The 21207-nt window shown below is 40.8% G+C and overlaps 3 protein-coding genes across 4 annotated transcripts in view; 2 read left to right on the plus strand and 1 right to left on the minus strand.

Moving 5' to 3' along the window:
• KCNE2 (potassium voltage-gated channel subfamily E regulatory subunit 2) overlaps nt 1–21207 on the plus strand; it is a 221928-nt gene that overhangs the window by 77351 nt on the left and 123370 nt on the right. The gene's annotated exons all lie outside the window — the stretch shown is intronic.
• Nucleotides 1–21207, plus strand: part of CLIC6 (chloride intracellular channel 6) — a 136769-nt gene that overhangs the window by 64720 nt on the left and 50842 nt on the right. The window lies entirely within an intron of this gene.
• RCAN1 (regulator of calcineurin 1) overlaps nt 6938–21207 on the minus strand; it is a 33406-nt gene continuing 19136 nt past the window's right edge. The window contains exons 1-4 of one of the 2 annotated variants that reach the window (XM_079974638.1): nt 16584–16885; nt 14256–14429; nt 12406–12565; nt 6938–11092 (exon numbers count right to left, since the gene is read on the minus strand). In XM_079974638.1, the coding sequence (XP_079830764.1) occupies nt 10914–11092; nt 12406–12565; nt 14256–14429; nt 16584–16670 (600 nt within the window). In that variant the 5' untranslated portion in view covers nt 16671–16885 and the 3' untranslated portion in view covers nt 6938–10913. Of the gene's footprint in view, nt 11093–12405; nt 12566–14255; nt 14430–16583; nt 16886–21207 lie in introns of those variants that run through there. The other variant, XM_079974637.1, reaches the window with a different exon arrangement.

The following is a 21207-nucleotide window of genomic DNA, read 5'->3' on the forward strand; positions in this document are numbered from 1 at the left end:
TTTGAGTTAGTATGGTTGTTGGGTGAGGTGTGCACAACTTTTTGCCCTTTCCACTGCAAAGGAATTCAGAAGTTGTGTAGATGACCAATATCCTAACTCAGATCCATCTGAGCCCAGTAAGTTTTAGTGGACTAGTTAAAGGACTGAACTATTAAAAGAGAATAAAATAGTTAGCTACCAAAACCAAATCAGTAGTTGGGAGTTTTTACCCAATTTCTGAAGGCATTCAATGCTTTGGAAACATTACAGAAATGACTAACATTAAAATTTGAATTGTCCACATCTGTAAATCAAACGAACATACTGTTGCATGCCACCCCAATCTCTGAGCAGTGTGAGATTCCAGGGGTCCCAGGTGCTTACCCAGGTGCCATGTTTCCTTTTGGGAATGAAGCACAGTAGAGACTGGTGTTTTTCTGATATATGGTTTATTTATAAACATATACAACCTGAGCCTACAATAGAGGGGTTTACAGTGTCAGCAATCCCAAAAGTTCTTGCTTCTCCCATAGCCACAACTTGGGATTCAACCATTTCTCTGCTACTCTGGCTTTATTCCTTCCCACTATCTGTGAGTTGAGGGAGAGGCTCCCATTTGCGTCTCCCGCAGAGCCCCTTCCTTTGGTCTCCTAGGAAGCTAGCCTGGCCTGATTAACTTTTAACATTTGCTGGATACAGGGATTAGATGTCCAGCATCCAGTTTAACACCCAAAACCTTGATTAAATCCCAACACTTACTGGATCCAGGAATTATAGGAGTCTGGCACCCACCAACTCATAAAAGTGATGTGACTTATTAGGAATTTCTGTGTAGCTGCCACAGAATGTCTGTGTAAAGGAGTCTGCATGCCTGCGGTTGGTGGTGCAAGGGGCTGGGCTACCCACCCTGGGAGAAATGCAATGCCCCAGTCATTTGGTCTCTCCCTCCGACCTTTGGGCTATCCCATTAGGAAGTGTATTAGAATTCACACGCATTGGGTCATTGGGCTGCTTCTGTGTTCTTTTTAGCTGTATTTATGGAAGTTCTATGTTGCCTTCTGGAATAAGTTTAATCAGCCTGAAAGGCGGCACCACACTGGGCCTGTCTCTTTCTTCACAGGTCACCACTGACACCAAACCATCTGGGCAAGTTGTCTTTCAGTCAAATTTGGCCACCCTTCCTGAGCTTAGCATTGATGAAACCCACTGTTCCCCACAACTTGGTTTGAAAAGCACTGTTCTAAACCACTGGGGATGATGCAGAAAGTGTCAGTATTTTCATCCCTCCCATTGCAAAGATCGCCAGATCATGTTTGTTTTACTTTCTGTCTCTGAGAAAGGAGGGGGCGGAAACCACTCTTCCAGACTTCTGTCCCTAGCATTGTGTCCTGGTTTTTTTGGTCTGTCTAGAGACTAGATGGCAGTATGAGAGAGCTGATTCTCACGTGCATGTTTGTTATGTTCTTTTATTTTGTTTAATCAGTAGGAATAAAATTAGGTATGCAACAAAACCTCCACAGTTTTGTTTCCGTTACTCTGCTGCTTTTGAGGTGCTCACAATAGCGAATGTAAGTTCACTGCACCAGGACCTATTCCAGGGGAATGCTGTGCTGCTGTTCCTGCGTTCCTGTGATCAGAAGGTTGAAGAAGGTGCTCCCGACACCCAGTCCATGCAGGCGCTGAAGACATGGGCTGTATATGAGTGTACTGTCAGAAAGATCCTGTGCATGGCAGCTACTCACAAGTAGTGCGCATAGGCTCACTGCCAGAGTTTGTCACATCTTGTCTTTTACTGAATTGCTTCCTTTAAAAAAACACTTCTCTTCACAATTAGAAGTGTTTTTAGTTCTTTGCAGTCATGTTCATCCCCAAATCATTTGCCCCTGGATAAACATGAAGCAGTTTTCCTGGCTAGTTAAGCTGCATTTTTCTGGAGCAACTTAACTGGAGTTCATCAAGCAGCTTGCTTCCTGTTTATCAAGGAGTAAACTGTAAATATATTATCATAAAGTGACCAACAGTGGATCCATGTTAGTCGGGCCACAGCTCGTGTGGCTCCTGCCTTAGAGCAAGCAGTTGAGCCAGAGGCGTCTCTTCCTGCTCTATAATCCAGGGCTTTGATTTTGTGGTCTGTGACAATGCCCTTGGCTTCCTTCCTTCACTAGGAGAACAAAGTGCATGAGCTGGCATGTTTGGTGCACCTGATGTGGGATGACTGTATTTGCATAATAAGAATAGCTTTTAACTTAGGTGACTCCTCTTCCTCTGTTAAACACTCCTACGTACAGCCCCCGCATCCGCTGAGATCCTGAAAGGTGCTGATGTGGGGGAGGAACAGGCCAATAAGCTGTTGAAAGAGGCACATCTGTTTTTCCTCATTAGCATAGTTAGCATTCTCAGAGGTGCAACCCGAGGCCATAGATAGGCAAATTAAGTTGTGCTGGATTGAGACAAGTTGGAGGGAGTCGAGGACACGATAACACAAACACTTCAAAATGAAATTCCCTTCAAAACAAATCTACTATTATTTGTGCCTTGTTGAATAACTTCTTCTTCCGAATAATAATAAGTTGTTTGTGCTGTCTTGCACCACACTCCTTGCTTTTGAACTTTTTGTCTGCATACTGATGGATGAACTTGTAATGCAACGTGGATAAGAGATGCATTACACCAACTACAAAGGCTCGCTTGTAAAATAATATGTGCTTCGTTAAAGTAAGCAGACACAGCAGCCATTCTGCACAGATTACTGTACACAGCAACACGAGACCAAGGAATTATGAGGGGAGATTTACTGACCTACATACTGCAACTGTATTAGTAGTGGCAGGCTATAATTAAAAGTTGCATCAATGTTTCCATATGCAACACATTGTTAGAGAAATGCAGGATTGTTATGTACCAGTTAATAACAGAAGGTGCTGATGGTGGTTGATGAACCTCTAAAGGGCTGGGTTTGGGGGCTCAGTTATACCAGTGGACACTTTGTATAAAATTGCAAGGCGGGGGTGGGGGGAGAGAGTTTGGGGCTCAACTGTATTTGAGTACAGAAGCATTTGAGCTAAGAACTCTCTTTCTAGGAGTAAGAGGCAGAGGAGGAGATGGGACTTCAGAGGAGGAGAAGGGTGCTTTCAGATTGTTCCTATTTTAGGGTGGGATTCAATCACATACCAGTAAATTCAGGTTGTGCATTTATTGTTGATTGTGAGGTCTTGCACAACCAGCCAGCTGCCTCCAACCATCAGACTTTTTTTTTTTGCAATGATGAAAGTCATGAGAAAATGTGCTGGAAAGCATGGGCTGACACTTACTTTGATGCAATGTCATCTAATCTCCCCACAAACAAATGCTCAATCAATGGTCAACATCATCATCTAATTTCCCTGCAAAGAAATCGGGATGAAAGCTCCATAAACAGGTCATCTGGAAGCACCTTGAGTTCCCATCCTGCCTTGCCTCAAGTGACATGGGAGCCCAGTCACCACTCTCCTTCAGCCTTGGAAGGGAAAAGAAAAGAGTTTGTATGGATGTTTCCACATATGAAATGGAACAAGTTGTTTATACCTTTCTTTTCTTATTCAAACAGATGTGCTTAGAACAAGATAAAGTTATTATTGCATAGAGGTGCAATGCTGCAAAGTAACCACATCAGCATTTCAGTAAATTGGTGGTGAATTCAGCTGTTATGATAACTGCATGTCTAGACAAACAAGCCTGGGTGCATTGCTCCTTTGGCATGATTGTGGAGGCAGGCAAAATTATGTTTGTTTGGATGGGCTTTGAAGAGTAATGAGGTCTCAGCTAATTGTGGCTGAGATCTGAAGATCTGTTGGCAAGAGTGTTTTTATCTGATTTTCTGACTGGGTTTGTTTAACTCTAGACTGGCATTGTGTTAGGCTGTAAAATACCTTGTTTAATTCGGAAGAAATGATCATCATAAAAACTATTAAATAGGACAAATGGCAGTAAATGTGAGCAACTTCTGCCTCTGAATAAAATATATCAGTCTTATCTAGCACCATACTAGTGAATTCTTCTTTTGGAACTTTTTATCCCCGTGTTTTGTGTACAGCCTATTTCCAGCCACACCTCACAGATCATGGACTTTTGTGACACTGAAGACAACAAACAGACCGAGAGACAACAGACCATTAAGACATAAGCGCCAACTTGAACAAAATATTGGGGGGCTCTGGAAAAGCATAATCCACAATAATTTATTTTGCTGGAGTGAAGACAGTTCATGGGTTTTGACAATCCTTTTAACCAGTATGTTTCCCACTTTGTACTTATGCGGTTTGATTTTTGTCAGTTTTGACTAAAATTTTATGTTTGGGGAATTTGGTTAGCTTGCAGCTTTATTTATCCTGACCCGATGGCCCTTATCCCCTCTCTCCTTTCATGATGCCTCTCAAGAATCTTCACATATAGTGAATTCACCCATGGTGTTATCACAACAGGACACTGGAGGAGAAATCCAGGGCTTTGCTCAGCAGAATGTGAAGGGGCTCCAAATGTAGAAAAGTGGGCACATTTTGAAGTAACTGTAGTTGTACGCAGTGCTATTTTTCTAGAAAAAGAGGTCCTGGAACTCACCATAAACACCTCCCCTGTTCTCTTATAATGGCAATGGCGTCCACCTCTGGCAAGTTCCTGCTAAAAAAAAGCCCTGGTTGCAGGATCAACAAAAGAGGGGAGGTTCCATATGTCCATTAAGCCCAGAGTCTAAAATGGCCTAATTGTGCCATTTCAGAGTCATGGAGTTTACCAACTGATTTGCCCAGGTCATGTATTGCAAAAGTTTAGCAAGGCCCTGACTAGTAGGAGGTGAGAGAGCTCCATGACTCAACATAGAAAGGTGCATTGTCTCTCATTCTTCTCCCAAAAACCTCATGAATTGACCTACTGACTGACTTCTCCCCCCATGGGATTACTAACATATCCCCCCCTCCCAAACTGGTGCTGTTTCTGTGCTTTTAACAGCTATGTGACATACACAGAAAGTAAGCAGGTAAAACTCTGGTGAGAAGTGGCAGAACAAGCTTCACTGGGTAAATTTCTTGTGGGCTGAAGTTTTGGAACAGGGCCACTAAAACTTGGTGAGCTCAGCCAGTTTCCCTCCTATTCCCACCATAGGAGCCAACTCCTAGGAACCAAGGGGGCTTCAACCCACCCCCAATAAAATATTTGAGGGGGCCAAGACCCCCCAGTTGATGGGCATTGCCATTCAAATGGCATGAATGCACCATATAATGTGATCAATTATGCAGGGTGGATCTTACCCGCCCCCCCCCATATTTTATTCAGGTTGGCACCCCTGATTCCCAGACAACTGCTTTTTGCTTCGTAGAAGTAATCAACAACATTTTTGGGTCCTGTTGGTACATTTGCAAACCAGAAAACCTGTCATGGACACCGGACTAGCCAGGCATGCAACCTGGTCTATTGGATATAACAGATTGCTTTTCTAAGCCTAATTTCAGTTGGGAAACAAAAAGCTGCTGTGCCAACCATGTTCCCAGGGGCACCACATTGGCAACCCTCAATATACATTCTCAGTAATTATTGTTCTTTATTAGCTCTATATTGAAGATTGAAGAACAAAGGGCAGGCTGAATCTGAGTGAAAGGTACTTGCCCCTTGGTAACCTGGTAAAGTTCATAGCTGAGGTGATATTTCAACCAGGGGAAGGGCCCTACATAGCTCAGTGACAGAGCATCTGCTTTGCATGCAGAAAGTTCCTGATTTCCTGGCATTTCCTTGTAGGTCTGGGAATGTCTGAAACCCCGGAGAGCTAGTGCCAGTCAGTGTAAAAATAAGACTGGGCTAGATGGGTCAATAGCAGTGGCGTAGCAAAGGAGGGCTAGGGGCGCTGTGGCCCTGGGTGCAAATTTCTGAGGGGGTGTGACCAGGCTCCCGCATGACAGGCTCCCTCATCAAGGCTAGAGCTTGAGGGAGGCAGGCTGAGCCTGCCTCTGGGTTACCCAAGAGGGAGGGAGAAGAAGAAGAAGAAGAAGAAGAAGAAGAAGAAGAAGAAGAAGAAGAAGAAGAAGAAGAAGAAGAAGAAGAAGAAGAGGAGTTGTTGTTGTTGTTGTTGTTGTTGTTTGGATTTGATATCCCACTTTATCACTACCCTAAGGAGTCTCAAAGCAGCTAACAATCTCCTTTTCCCTTCCTCCCCCACAACAAACACTCTGTGAGGTGAGTGGGGCTGAGAGACTTCAAAGAAGTGTGACTGGCCCAAGGTCACCCAGCAGCTGCATGCGGAGGAGCAGGGAAACGAACCCGGTTCACCAGATTATGAGTCTAGCAGCAGCTGTGCTGCTCACTGAGGAGGAAAGGAGAGAGGGGATGGTGGGAAAGCACTGCCAGAGCCATATGCATTGCCCAGAATGCCATGCCGCAAGGACAGGAGAGTGAGGTGACACAGTGGCGTTCCTGGCTTCACATTTCTCTGCCTTATCTCTGCTCCCAGGTTTGGGCTAGTTTGCAAGAAGAGACTCCCTTGATTAGACGTTGGCCAGTGAAGGGACTGACCATTGTCCAGTTCAACACTGGCCCCACCCCGAGTGCCAACAACCTACGTTACACCCCTGCTTTCTGAGGAACTTATGCAATATGCTGGGACAACTTGAATATTTGCAGTGTTTTTCAGCTTTTTTGTTGCTATAGAGGTAAGGTTTTTAAAGGGTATTGACAAAACAAGTTGCTCTTGATCAGGTTCTTATTAAATATTCTTGGCGGACAGAGCCTCTAGCTTATCATCATCATAAAAATAAAATAAAATCAGTGTTATATTCCTGGATATCTAGCTCCACCTGCAGGACAAGGGAAGTATCTACTAACAAGTTTTCAGACTGGTCATTTTGAATAGAAGAATTTTATAAGTTAAGCATCTAGTTTTTTTCTTTCCGGTTTCTCCTTCAGGAGATTTAATAATAAACACAACACAAACACATGCCTTTTTGTATAATTTATATTATAAAGTATGAAAGTTTCTATGCACATTTGCCCATAACAATTGAACAAAACATATAACATTGGCTATCTCAAGCAGACCCCATTTCACCCACAGGAGCAATAAAAATAAATAGGCTAGGTTGGATTTCTATGCATACGTGGCATTTTATATGGTTATTTCTGTGACTGCTGAGTTTCCTGCTCTACTGTTTAAACACAAACAAACCAAAAAATCTGGAAATACTCTGAGTATTTATTTTGTAAGAATCATGAACTCCCTTCATAACCTTTTTATCAATGCAAATGAAACAAGCAAGGAAAAGATCTGAAATGAAAAGTCAAGGGCTGGAATGTTCCACTCAAATGCAAGGACATTGCAAGGACAAATTGCTGCTAACATTTCAAATATTTTACTTGTAAACTAGAAAATTGGGGTGCAGATATTTTAAATTTTACATGACTCTGAACATGTGCCCTATTTCTACGAGCTGCAACCAATTCATGCCATCATTCCTTTTGAATTTATTACATTTGATATAAAAATATGTCTATTTAAATATGGACAAAATTGTGCACATTTTTTAAAAAAAGCTGTCATAAAAAAGTTCTGCAAATAATAAACTTGTGCTAAAAAGGTGTGTTCGTAGCAATAAGTAAGTAGTAATTAAATTAAGATGCAAGTATGGGCAATTCCTGGAACTTCCTAGTCCCCACTCTCCATGACCCAGGAGCACTTCTGTTCAATACTGCTCCTTTACACACCAACTAAACTTGTGTAATATTTCAGCCTACTTAAGTTCACCAAGCCTCCGAATGTCCATTTGCTTCATGCAGCATCTTAGACATAACACTAGAAACCACACCTCTATGTGTTTTCTCATTATCATTAAAGAAAATTAGGTGGGATGCAAAGGAGCACTGCTAGGTTCAGAAGAATTATTCGATTACTAAATTCCAATCAAAAGCTGTATCCATGTACAACAAGAGGAAGGACCACCAGAAAGTTTTGCCAAGTGCAGGCAAGCTAGTAACAAGTCAGGCATGGGGAGGTGGTCTTCCCATCAGCCAGCTTGGCCAATGATGAGGAACGATGGGAGCTATCATCCAACAACAGCTGGAGGGCCACAGATATTTAGATAAAGAATGCACTACAGTAGCTCAGCTGTTGCTCTGGTCCATTCCTGGGCTATCTAAAGTGAGTAAGGCTACAGCAAACCACATAGCCTTGCCTTTTTTCAATAGCAAGCCCTGTACGCCAGCTGAATGAACTGACATGAGACAGGATGAGTGGAGCATTGGCTAACACATAAGATGAGCCTGTTGGATCAGGCAAGTGGCCCCTCTAGTCTAGCATCCTGTTTCCACAGTGGCCAGCCAGATGCCTGTGGGATACCCAGAAGCAGGACTTGAGCACAAGAGCATTCTCTCCTCCTGCCATTCCTCTCTTGTTGCAATGTACAATATCACATCTTGCCACAGTGAAGTATTTTCCAAGGGCTGCATGTCATAAGGTGGACTGGTTTTATAAGCAAATAGCATACTGTATTTGTCTTGTTTACATTCTGTATTTAATAAATGACAATTAGGTAGTTGTTCATCAGTGTAGGATCAGGCATAGTCAAACTTGGCCCTCCAGCTGTTTTAGGACTACAACGCCCATCATCCCTAACTAACAGGACCAGTGGTCAGGGATGATGGGAATTGTAGCCCCAAAACATCCGGAGGGCCAAGTTTGGCCATGCCTGGTGTAGGTAAACTCCATAAAGCAGTCCAGCTGACATACCTGATTTAGTCCCATTTGGGTTCATTGGGACTAAGGACTGCAGCTCTTCCTATATAGTTAGACAGCTTAAATCTTTGATATCAATGGCACTGAAGGAGCCCTATTTGCAGGATTGCAACTTAAAGAAAATTAAGCCCTAATGACCTCAACAGCATTTACTTGTAAGTTTAAATAACCTTAAATAGTCATCCAGCTTAACTGGTCTGTAGAGTGGGTATTTAAAACATTTACAAATATAGGAGCAGTTTATACAGTATAAGAAAAAGGCGGTAATACAATCAAGATCTGCAGCATGACATCCTGGAGCTTTTTGGTTGCCCTTTGAAAGAAAACAAATACATACTGTTGTTTCATTTGTACTTGTATTGAATGGACTTCATAGTTTTTAAAAACACACATCTTGGGCAAAGTTGGAATATTACAAATACAGTACACTCTGTACTGCTGACTTAATCGAGCTATTTATACTATCCTGGCTACATCTGTTCCGAGAAGGATGGTACACCTCGTAGTGAAAAACCTCTCATTAAAATTTCTCTGACAGAACAGGTTCTCTTAAAACAGAGCTCCCACTGACATCTGTATGGAAATATCCAGCTTCTTATAGTTTCTAGAAATGTACAAGCAGCATGAAATCCCTCATATTAGGAAAAAAACAAACAGAAAACACCTTTGCTTAGACATCACAAATTGTGAAATGTTTATTTTTAAAAGCCTTTTAAAATTCATTTCAATAATCCATTCTAAAAGAAAACTCCTAGAAATACTTGGAAGTGGGATGTCACTGTGCAGTAAATTTTGCTTGTAAATATGGTACAAAAAAGCTTGAACACCATTTACCGCTAGACTTTTAGCAGTAGCTAATAAATTGCTGCTCAGACACAAAGCACTAAAAAGAGAAGAAAAAGCATTGTGGCTCTGCATCAAACAATGGGAAATATAACACATCTTACTTGATGATGCTTTAGCAGAAAATATTTGATATAACTATCTACTGCCAATTAAAAAATTAAATAATCTTACAGCTAGTGCAACAATCCTCCCAGGAATTCATGAGAAAAAGGCACTCCAACCTTCGCAAATGCCACATTTCACATTTGTTTTCACACTAGATGTGCTCAAGCACCATTAACAACATTTAAACACCAACAGTTATAAATTTACAAGTTTGTGGCTAGGGCAAGCTTATATTCTCTTTCAGTTGTGAACTGTAACAACACAGTATCAGCTTTATCTGCTGGTTTCTTGGTACTTCTGATCGGTAAAGAAGTCAAGGTATTTTAAATCAATATTAAATAATGTCATTTAGAATAATTTAAAATTGTCAACCCACTTAAAATGTGCACAAGTGTTTTATAGGTTTTCTAGATAAACCATGCATTGGCAGTTAACATTAAAAGGGGATATTGCACATAACTTCACTAAAAATCTGTCCCCACTGAAAAATGAATGCCAATACAAACATAATTCAGAAGGAAAACTGAGAAATCAGTATTTCGGATAATGTAAAACTGGAAAATGCAGAGGAAGTTAAACTTCTCAAGTTTTACAGGCATGCACAAAATCTAATAGGAAAAATGATTAAATATATCTTACTGTGGTTAATATTCAATGTTAGTCATACTCAGAGTAGACACATCAAGTCCATTGATTTCAAGGGGTCAACTTGGCTTATGACTAATGTTGGACATCACCCTTTTGCATTAAAACCATCTCTTTACCATCATAAGTCATATACAAGCTGCAATCTCTAACATACTTACTTGTATGCCCTACTGATTCCAATGGAGTGTATTTATCAGTGAGTGTATTTTAGAATGGCAACCATGCTAACTTATGAATTGGAGGACTTTATCAGGGACATACATAAATAGGGAAGGCATCCTCAGCTGCTTTGTAACAGAAGTCTGGAGTATCTGAAAATAGCCCTAAAGCACAACAGTACATGCTTTTTGCCCCAATGCCACTATTTAATCATTCTCCAGGACAACCATTCAGAAGTTCATTTTGGGATTGGTCTTGTCAGCCAACGTGCAGCATTAAAACAAACAAATGAAGACATTCCCTTTCTTAAAACATCTGTATGTTAGAATTGCTGCTTCCACCTCTAATGTCATCAGATTTATGACGTCATTTCCTCAATGTCTCCCTTGAGCATGCAAGTTTGGAACATTTCAAAGCTCTACGTAGTTCAACTTTGGTAAGAAGGAGTATAGTCTGGCCTTCTGGTTTGAATAATTTTTGGTTTGGGTTTTGCTTTCATGGCGTCTTTTTTCTCTGCTTCTGCCTCACGTTCTTCATTCGTGTCACACACGTGGACAACAACACTGGGAGTAGTTTCTGTTGCAGCATGAAGTTCATACTGGTCCCCTAAAATGTTTTTAAAAATAGCAACAGTGGTAAGACAATTGTAGATATAAAATACTTGTACATTTCCCCCAGCAGAACTAATAGCTCTGTGTTGTGGTGAGGTAAGGAAGGCATTAGAGCTCCTTTCCCTGCTCCTCTTCCCAGATCTTCAGAGCAGTTGCATGGAACAGCTCATTGTTTGTTTTTAGACAGTGGGATAACATGATCATGGATTACTCCTTTTTAATCCTGATTGCTACCCCTCAACTTCCAGTTATGAACTCACAAATCAGCAATAGTTTCTCACATCCTGGGGAGCTATGGGGTGTTTTATTCTCCTTTTCAAATTCTGCTTCTTCAGCAGGTGAAAGTTATGATTAACAAGCAAATGTAACGCAGAATCAACATATATACTATCAGCAAATTTATAAACTTCAGCAGGTTTAGATTCCCCCAGCATCATTCCCTCTATCTGCAATGTTCAGAGATGAGTGACAATCTCTATGTGGTCAAAATGGCAGAACTCACACAGAAAGTGTGTGGCCTGACTAAGGGGAACCCTGACTTTGCAGAATTACAAAGATCTTTAGAAAGAGAAAAAAATCCTGAAGGTTCAAAAAACACCACATAATCCAATAAGGACTGAGACACGCAGAATAGTAATAAAATACTGCATGTTTCATGGTTAAGGGAAATGGAAAATGTGGGGAGAGGGAATGGCTGGATGGAACCCTGCAAGGGGGCAATCTGCACTGCAACATTTTGTTGCAGGCCACACTTGTCCATTAATTGTACCTTAATGTGACCATACTAGAGGCTGTGCAATTGTTCTTACTAAGCCTCTCTGCAAGATCAGCCTTGCATTAAAACACTTGCCCAGTAACCATAGGCAAGAAGGAATTCTATGCAAGTGAGTGTGGGGGCTGGTGGAGGAGGGATGAAACATTCATTCCTTGTGTTATGTTTGTACTTACTGCAGAAACTAAGCGGGCTGCTGAAGGAGTGAAGGCCACATTCACACCATACAGAAGTCATGACTTCTGCCAAAGGATCTTGAGAGCTGTAGTTTGTTAAGGGTGCTGAGAGTTGTCAGAATACAGCTTTTCCCCTCACAGAGCTACAATTCCCAGAGCTCTCTGTGAAGAGGAATTGTGAAACGTTTCTGAAAACTAGTTCTGTGAAGACAATAGAGGTCTCCTGACAACGCTCAATTCAGATCACAGGTGTTATAGTGAATAAGTTCAATTCTTATGCGGCCACACCCATTACAGTAAATCAACAATAAAAGGAAAATTAGCTTGAGCCATTACACTTTAGGCATACATGCCTCTTACCTGGTCCTAGTTTGGAGATCGCATATAAAAGATCATAGTTAATGGCAGGTGTAGCATCATCAGACTGAGTCCAACCAACAGGGGGAGAAGATGGAGGTGAAATCAGAAATTGTTTTTCTGGATCTGGTGGTGCTAAGCGTGAACTTCCAATATGCAAAGTCTGGAGAGATGAAACAGATTTTTATTTTTTACTTTGATTTTTTAAAAGCACATGCATGGAATACAAGTATGTCGTGCTCATGGCAGAGGTATGTAATGGTATTAGACAGAACAGTGGATTGGATCCAGAGTCAGTTATGCTTAGAATAATCTGTCCCTCTGATTTCAATGGTCTGCTCTAAGCATGACTAAGTGTGGATCCAATCTATTGGGCTGACAATATTAGGTTAATGAAACCAGGAACTTTCTGCACCCACCTAGTATATAGAGATAATGATAGAACATTTTAAACAACAACCCAAAAGATAAGAAACAAAATGATACTGAAGTTTGGTCTTTAAGATATAATCTTATGATTCCTGGGAGGATGGATCACTCTGTCCCTCAGCCTGCTGCATTTCCACACTGGCTGCAGGGAACTTTAAAAATCTTCCCTTGTAGCCAGCGTGGGAATGTAGGCTAGTAAAACAAATGGGAGGCTAGAAACTTTTGTGAGCTCATTTACAAGGCTGTCTTAACTAGAAGAATTCAAGAGCAGAATAAAGGCTGCTTCTAATGAAGCATTTTGAACTTAACAGACTATCACAAGACAGATGTACTATTATGGTGAGTATACACATGTATAAATCAGATTCTCTTCTTTCTAAGTGTCTTCCTTCTAGATACTTGCAGATACCTGGGAATCCTCTTCTAGTTACAGCTTACATGTATTTTAAAAAGAAAAAGTCACAATTTCTAGATTGTGTGTGTCCTTCACAATTCACAACTTTACTCTTACTAATATCTTATTGTATTCATGCACTTTCTAATGTTTTTATATTTTATTTTGTATAGAAATTGTTATTACAAATTTGTTGTATGCTGCCCAGATTCCATAACTAACTAAGCTGCTCAATGATCTCACTCATTTTTGTTGAGGTTTTTTTAATATACATAATAATAAAATGTGTCTGAAATGGACATTCAGATTAATCCCACTTCAGCTTCCATGATTTTCTTTAGAAATCTCTGAGAAAGCTTATCTGGTTGCACTTTCAAATAACACAAGATAGAAAATAAAAGCTTGTCCTCTTTCAATACAAATGATTTGGGAAATCATACATAAAATATAGTTATTCCTCATATCTCCTCTCCTGAGGTTCCACAGTGTCTGTTAGTGACATGATCAAAAGAAGCAATCCTTAAGGACTGTGTCTTATAACAGAACACTTCAATACCATTAAAGAAGTAGAGCAAATGCCAGATCTCCTAACAGTTTAGCTGTAAAGTGGTAACCAGAAAACTGCCTAAGCAAATCCGTATCATTAGGGCCTTAGTGAAAATGAAAATGGTACTGGAATGTGTGATGTCATCCTTTCTCGGAAGCGGTACTTTAAGAACACATCAAAAATAGCAGGCGTCACAATTCAGCTGCTCAAATCACTGCAAAGTAGTTCTATGAAAGACAGGTGGTTCATGAAAAGATTCTGTAACATATTGTAATTTTTGAGTTTGCATAACTGAAACCTAGGGCCACAGCCCTGCTTAGCTCTGAAGCTCAATAGGTGGATCACTTTCATTCAACCCACCCTACTGCACAGGGTTGTTGTGGGGCGAGAATGCTTTACTCAAGAGTTCACTGGAGGAAGGATGTGAAATGAAACCGGCAACAATGAAATTAAATGTTTACCAAGTAGGTTTCTCTGTCTTACCTGAGCAAAATACAATTTCAATTCCTTTCCGAGAAATTCTTTCTTGTGTAACTGAATTTTAACGTCAGCTGCTGACAAAGGGTCGCTGAAGTTTATCCGTACTCTTTTAAAACTTTTAAAATACTGAAATGTGACATCTTTGTCATATGTTCTAAAGAGGGCCTCAAATCTTGCCTGAAAGACAAATGAAACATTTTGTTAAAAAGCTATCTTGTATTGCATAAACCATTAAAAATTATTTCAGTGCAAAGCTACAACCAAATACTTGTAAATATTAACCCTTCCCTCCCTGTGGGGAATGTGTGTGTCCTGGACCTAAACAAATACACAAGGGAACTTTTGGGGTTTTTTGCAACTTTTGGGCTCTGGGGGATAGTGTATTATATAGCTTTTTCTCTTCTGCCAGTGCCACACCTCTATTTGCAGGGAACTTGATACTCAAACCGCAATTCAGTTATGTGGGTTAAAATGTTTCCATTCCAGCTATTTAACTCAAGGATATGTGCAATCAGCCTGATAACCAAATGGTAGAATTCAAGAGGTAAGCCCTAATGGCTTTAAGCAACAAGTCATCACTGTACCATGCAATAAACCCAACAAGACACAAACCCCTTGCTACATTGATGAGAATCAGTATCAGTTAATATGTATTAATAGGAATCATGCCTTTGAATCAGTGGCGTAGCGTGGGGGGTGCAGGGGGGCCGGCCGCACCAGGCGCAACCGGGGGGGGGGGCGCTCACACTCGCAGCTCTCTGCCCCCTGCTAAAATCCATGGGTTAGGGGGCGCAAATTACTTGTCTTGCCCCGGGTGCTGACAACCCACGCTACGCCACTGCTTTGAATATAGTCTTTTTCTTGACTGGTTCTGTATCTTTAACAATGTACGTGAAGTGAATGTGTCAGCCTTCGTTTTCACCACGATGCCAGGAAAATCTACACAGCTGAAACTACCATGCAGCTGCTAAAAAAACAATGTGTGACCCTATTTAGCAAGCGTGAACACCAGTGTGGTGGGGGGAAGGCTGTGGCTGGATGAAGAAATAGTGGAGATACAGATGTGGTGGTTATCTAGTTTGCATTTAAAAAAACAACAAAAAACCCCAGAAAGTCTGAAAAAAGACAATTGCTTCTGACCCCAAATAACAAATAATCTGTGGAACTTCAGGTGTGGCAAATCCGCCACCAGCTGACAGCTCCATACTGTAGTGATGCATGCTTAGCGCATGTGTTACTGAAACTTTCGGGCAACTAATCAACTCAAATTTATTTATGCATCATTCACAGAGGTGTCTGCCATTTAATATTGAGAATAAGGAAACTAGGAGTGGAGTTTGAGAAGGAGACAATAGTTCTTACTCACATTAGCTGAGCATTTATGTATGTTATAATTTCCTGTTTCACAAGGCATTAACAGGAACTGACCACAGTTTCTTTTGCCTATTATAACTTGACTAACTTGTATGGGAATCAGAATACTGAACTTGCTGGGTTCAGTTAAGTCACAAGTCTATAATAGGTTTTGCATGAAGGAGAGAACAAAACATTATTTCTTTAAACTTTCAAACAAGTATGTAACACATGGGAATACTATACAACTTTGTACAGAAAGTTGTCAGCCCAAAACTGAGCTACTTCTCTTAAAGAGTATAGAGAATGTGTTTTCATTCTACTTACAACTAGGCTTTTGTTATTAGCAAAAAAAGCAAAAAGCAAAAGCCAGGCACTGAACTTTTGAACAAGTTACAGTGAGCCCTGTTCAAAGTTTCAAACCCAGTTCCCACCCCCTGCTACTTTCCCTCCACCTTACTTTCACAAATGAAAAGCTGGATGAAATTGGTAAACAGTAAGGCTAAATTATTTAAACTAGAAGAATATTTAAAAGTTCACACTTACAGTTAGAAGTATTGAGAATTTGTAGACAGTTAACACAAAAGTACTTAAAGGATCATACAAATTACCCCACAGGAAATAGGAAGCTGCTTAAATCAGCTCATTAGTCCTTCTAGCCCAGTATTTTCAACACTGGCTAGCAACAGCTCTCCACTGGTTCAGAAAGAGGTCTCTCCTGTCTTTACCTTGAGATGCTGGGAGCTTTTGAATGCCAAGCATGTACTCTGCCACTGAGCTACAACCCTAGCATAATCTTAAGGCATTATTGTAAGAATTTATAAAGCATACAGAAACACAAATGGACACCAGCTTCTGCAGTTTGGGATTATTTTGACATTGCCATATCAAGACCTAACCTAGTCAGTCATTTGAACACACCTACATTTTTTCAGTAACTATATTCCTCACCAGAAACAAAAATCTACAAAGCCTTACCCTAATTTCTGGTTGATTGAAAACCTTGTTGTCAGGAACGCAAGCAATTAAGGAGCCAAAAATGTAATCAAAGTTCCTAAAATGCATCTTCTGCTCTCTTAAATAATGCTAAGAGCTCAGTACAAGATCACCAAAAAGTCCTTTTTTGAAGAAGCAGTTTTGTACTGTAGAGTGAGAGTTTATAAAAAGGACCAAGTCCAGCCCCTCAACCAAAAAAAGAAAAAAAGAAGGGGAAAAAAAGGTTTCAGAGCATCCTGTATGCGACAGCAAATTCCTGAACAAAGTCCTGCCGCATGCTTTCAGGCAGTCAGGGACAAAATATAAGCTTCAACTGGAAAGAGGTGACGTAAGCACATTAGTCAGTTTCCCTATGCTAATTAACTTTGCTCTGGAGAATGGAAAAAACAGCTGAGGTTTGCATAGGCAGCTGCTTTATCAACTCCTCTTGCAGCATAGTTTCCATTGGTAGTAATTCCATTTAGCACTCAGACAACATGCTCTTCACTTGAATGGGACAACCCACTTTAAGATGGAAAAAGTTACTGTTTGAGGACCAAGGTTTAGTGCAATAAACAGCAATTAGCTGGCAGAAAACATTGCAAAGTTTTGGAAAGCATACTAAATCTTAGTCACGGTGAAACTCAATCCTCCCGATGTTTACCCAGAACCAGGTCCCTCTGGACTAAATGGGACTTACTCCCAAGTGAGTACAGGACTTCAGGCTTGTACTTTCCAGAGTTAACTGAATTCTTTAATGAAGGCTGAAGAAAGCCTCTTTTGAAGTGTTCCTGTGTCACACAAAATGTTTCAAACGCTGGAAGAATCCATTTCCCTTTTAAGTCTGTTACGTTCTTCCACTTCTCCTTTCCAAAAACAACCCTCAAAGGAAAAGAGTGTGATTTTTTAAGCACTGTTTACTAGTTTATTTTTCATATGCAGGTGACTCTCAGCTTACACAGGGGTTATGTTCCAGGAATAGCATATAAAGCCCAAATTTATGTATAGTCAAAAACACATTGGGGTCAGTGGTGGGTGGGATTGCCAGTGTGGATGTTCCCTCTTTCTTTCTTTCTTTCTTTCTTTCTTTCTTTCTTTCTTTCTTTCTTTCTAGCTGAATGTGCACAAGATAACTGTGTGTAAAATGTGAGTTATCTGTATCCTACTCTGAATTGAAAATAGGATACTGGGCCACTAACAACTTCAGTGGCATCCTGTGCAATGCTACCCCTGCCCCGCCCCCACAACTTCTTGCACTCCATTCTACAGCATTGTTTTGACGTGTCTTACAACCCAGTGCCCAGTGTGACTGAACTGGTCACACTACCCTAAAACTGCCTCTGAGCCAAGTACAGTGGTACCATGGTACCTTGGTTCTCGAATTTAATCCATTCCAGGAGGCCATTCGACTCCCGGAATGGTTCGAAAATGAAGGCATGGCTTCTGATTGGCTGCAGGAGCTTCCTGTACTCAATCGGAAGCTACAGAAGCCGTGTCAGACATTTGGTTTCCAGAAAACTTTCGCAAACCGGAACACTCACTTCTGGGTTTGCGACATTTGGGAGCCAATTTGTTCGGCTACCAAGTTAACCACTGTACCCAATATTCTTACACTAAGTCAAATATATGAGCTGGGTCTTGTTGCAGAGTATCTACAGTGAACTGTGGCCTGAAAGGGGAAACAATTCTCATGACTATCAGCTTGGGAAACCATAACCTGCTAGGGCACTATGGGAGGATTAAGATTACCCAAACCTTTCTGATCTTGATCACGTGTGCCCAGGAGCAGTAGAGGTGGGAATACAGACATGAGGCTCCTGGGCAATTCTTAAAACATCCACTCTAAATGGCAATAGATACACGTGCCTATTGAAAAACAGGTTTCTTGTTGACTCTGGAGGCAAATAGATCCACTTTAGATAGGCAAGCCTACACCTCACAGTTCATGAGTACAAAGCAGAAACCTGAATAGATAAAAAAAAAAAAAGAGTGCCCTTTGAAATTCCTTCCCCACCCTCCTCCCCATCATAATCTTTCCAACTTATGCAAGCTTGAAGTATTGCAAAATGGTAAGGGACTAACATGACAGGAAGGAGAAATCAAGCCTTTATCCTAAAAGTAGTAAAATCAGATTTTCATAATTTACTTTTATCCCCCTTCACTTTCTGTCATTCGGCCTCAAAGATGTCACTTGACATCTATATACTCACATCACATGCTAATCCATGCTTTTCACAAAACATTTTTGATTCCTGTTCTTCCTCAAGTAACTTCAGCTTTTACTTTTATTAAATGATGATCGCAATCAAAATGCACTTGATCAAGTGTACTGAACAAGAAGTCATATTAAAATGGGAATTTCTCACTGCTACCAATAAGAGGTAACCGTACAGAGTCTGTATGGGCTTCCTATTACCATTTAAAGACTGAAAGAAACAGTGGACATGACTTAAAGACTACATCATGTTCTCAAAAAATCTTTCCCTTTATTGTTTCCTTCAATATTCACCCTGAGCAAAAGTTTTGGGTACCTTGAAATCTCACTCACTGAATTGTGAACATCATTTGGCTCCAGTAATAATATAATTTAATACCCTTGTGAATTTCTTTCTAATAGGTCATCACTGCTACGTGCTTTCTATGTGGAAGAGAAAAGCAACAAATTTTAATTAATAAAATTATCCTGCTACTTACTAAGTTTATTTGGTAAGGATATTTAAAAAAAACATGTTATACTTTGTTCATGTTTGTTTCGCTTTTTCAGGAAGAATACCTATGAAAAGTTAATTTAGTAGCAATAGAATTTGTAGCAGCAAGTAGTTTTATATGAAAGAATGATGAAACAGTATGCAAGGAGTAACATTTGTTTCTTGGTGAAACAATGTGTCACTGAAGACATTAAGAAACCAGAAGCTGGTATTGCAGTTTGTGGGGAATTATTTCAATGGCTTCTTTTCTACAGCTTCCTGCTCTACTGCAGAGAGAAAAAACAGTATTTGAAGAGGACACAAGACAGTTAAAGCTAGGGACGGAGATCCCAACTAAAGCATCCAAATATTGAGTAAGATTGTGAATTCCCCAGAACTCAAGACTGGGTTTTTTAAAAACTGAAAAACGGAGAGTAGGGGAGAAGGGGCATACAAAGCAAGAGGCTATGGAGAAACTCAAGACTGAAATTTGTAACAGTTTTAAGATGGAGCGCTGTATGTGTCATGTAGTGGAACCTCGTGTTGCGGACGTAATCCGTCCCGGACGCACATCCGCAACCTGAAGCGTTTGCATCCAGAAGTGCCACGTCTGTGCACATGTGCGGCGCAATTTAGCGCTTCTGCGCATCTGGCGAAACCTGGAAGTAACACGTTCTGGTACTTCCGGGTTGCCGCAGGACATAACGCGAAAAGACGCAACATGAAGCAGACGCAACATGAGGTATGACTGTACATTAGATTGCGCTGGGTGCAAAACAGACTTCAGGTTGCATCAAGAGCTACTGGGACAAATGAAACACCAAGACCATTTCCTTTTTGAAAATATAGAAGTAATGTGGCAGCCCTTAAAGAAGATTAATTTTATGAGGTATGCTAAGTAAATATTCATTGGAAGTAGAGGTCAGTACTACAACCTAGTGGTTAGAGGGCATGCAATTTTCCTAAGCGAAGCAAAGGCATTTCTTTCAGATCTGAAATCCTCTCCAGGGTTTTGCATTCTCCAAAACATGCAAATTGTGTGTGTTTTGGAGATTAATGCTCTTGGCTAGTTAACTGGGTCAAGGCAGAGTAAGATGTGTGGCAGCATCATTTCTAAAAGGAGGCCACTTCAGAGTTATCGTCCTCCTTGGCTCAAAGATAAAGAATCACCACTGCTAGCCTTCCTCCTTCAGTCACTGGGCAGACACAACAGGGGTGGCGATCCAAGTGCATACATAACAGCTCCTGCCTTCTCAATAGGTGGCGGACAACTCTGCAGCTGTAGCTGGAAAGGAAAGAAGTGGTCTGACTGGATCAGGGGAGAGAATGGATAACTTGCTGGGGAAGAAGAAGTGTCAGGAGCCTATGGGGGGAAAGGCACTATGGTAAATGTCTGCTGAAAATGGGAGAGGGAGGATTTATATGAAGATGAATGCATTTCTGATTGCATGGTATACTAGCAAAATGTGTGTGTGTGTGTTTAACTTCTAAAGGAAAGGTTCTGGGCTCAGCCCTGTGTGAAGGCTACATTATTCTATCCTCTGAACAGGAGTGTTGGGAGGATTCAGTGGCAGAAAGAAAAAATGATGCATATGCTTAGTGACACTTTGTTCACATATTCTGGAACACAGTCCTGTATTGGGAAACATTCTCTGATTAAGTTACAATGAACCCTAGCATTCTTAAAACTGAATCACCCCACCCCTGTGTACACTAATAAAGGGAATAGGAGATGTAAGGGCACACACACTGCATGGGCACTGAGAACAGGAGCTTCTGTTTATCCTTCTCCTTTCTTCATCTTTGCCAGGAAGCACAGCCAGATACACTTCATGGCCCGGATATAAACGCCCAATGAGAGGAGGTGATGCACAGGTCAATTTGCACCATCCCATTGTACTACATAACCTTTGCTCCCTTCTTTTGGCAATGGCACTCCA

The sequence above is a fragment of the Podarcis cretensis genome (assembly GCF_951804945.1).
Source record: "Podarcis cretensis genome assembly, chromosome: 4".
Lineage (NCBI taxonomy): Eukaryota > Metazoa > Chordata > Lepidosauria > Squamata > Lacertidae > Podarcis > Podarcis cretensis.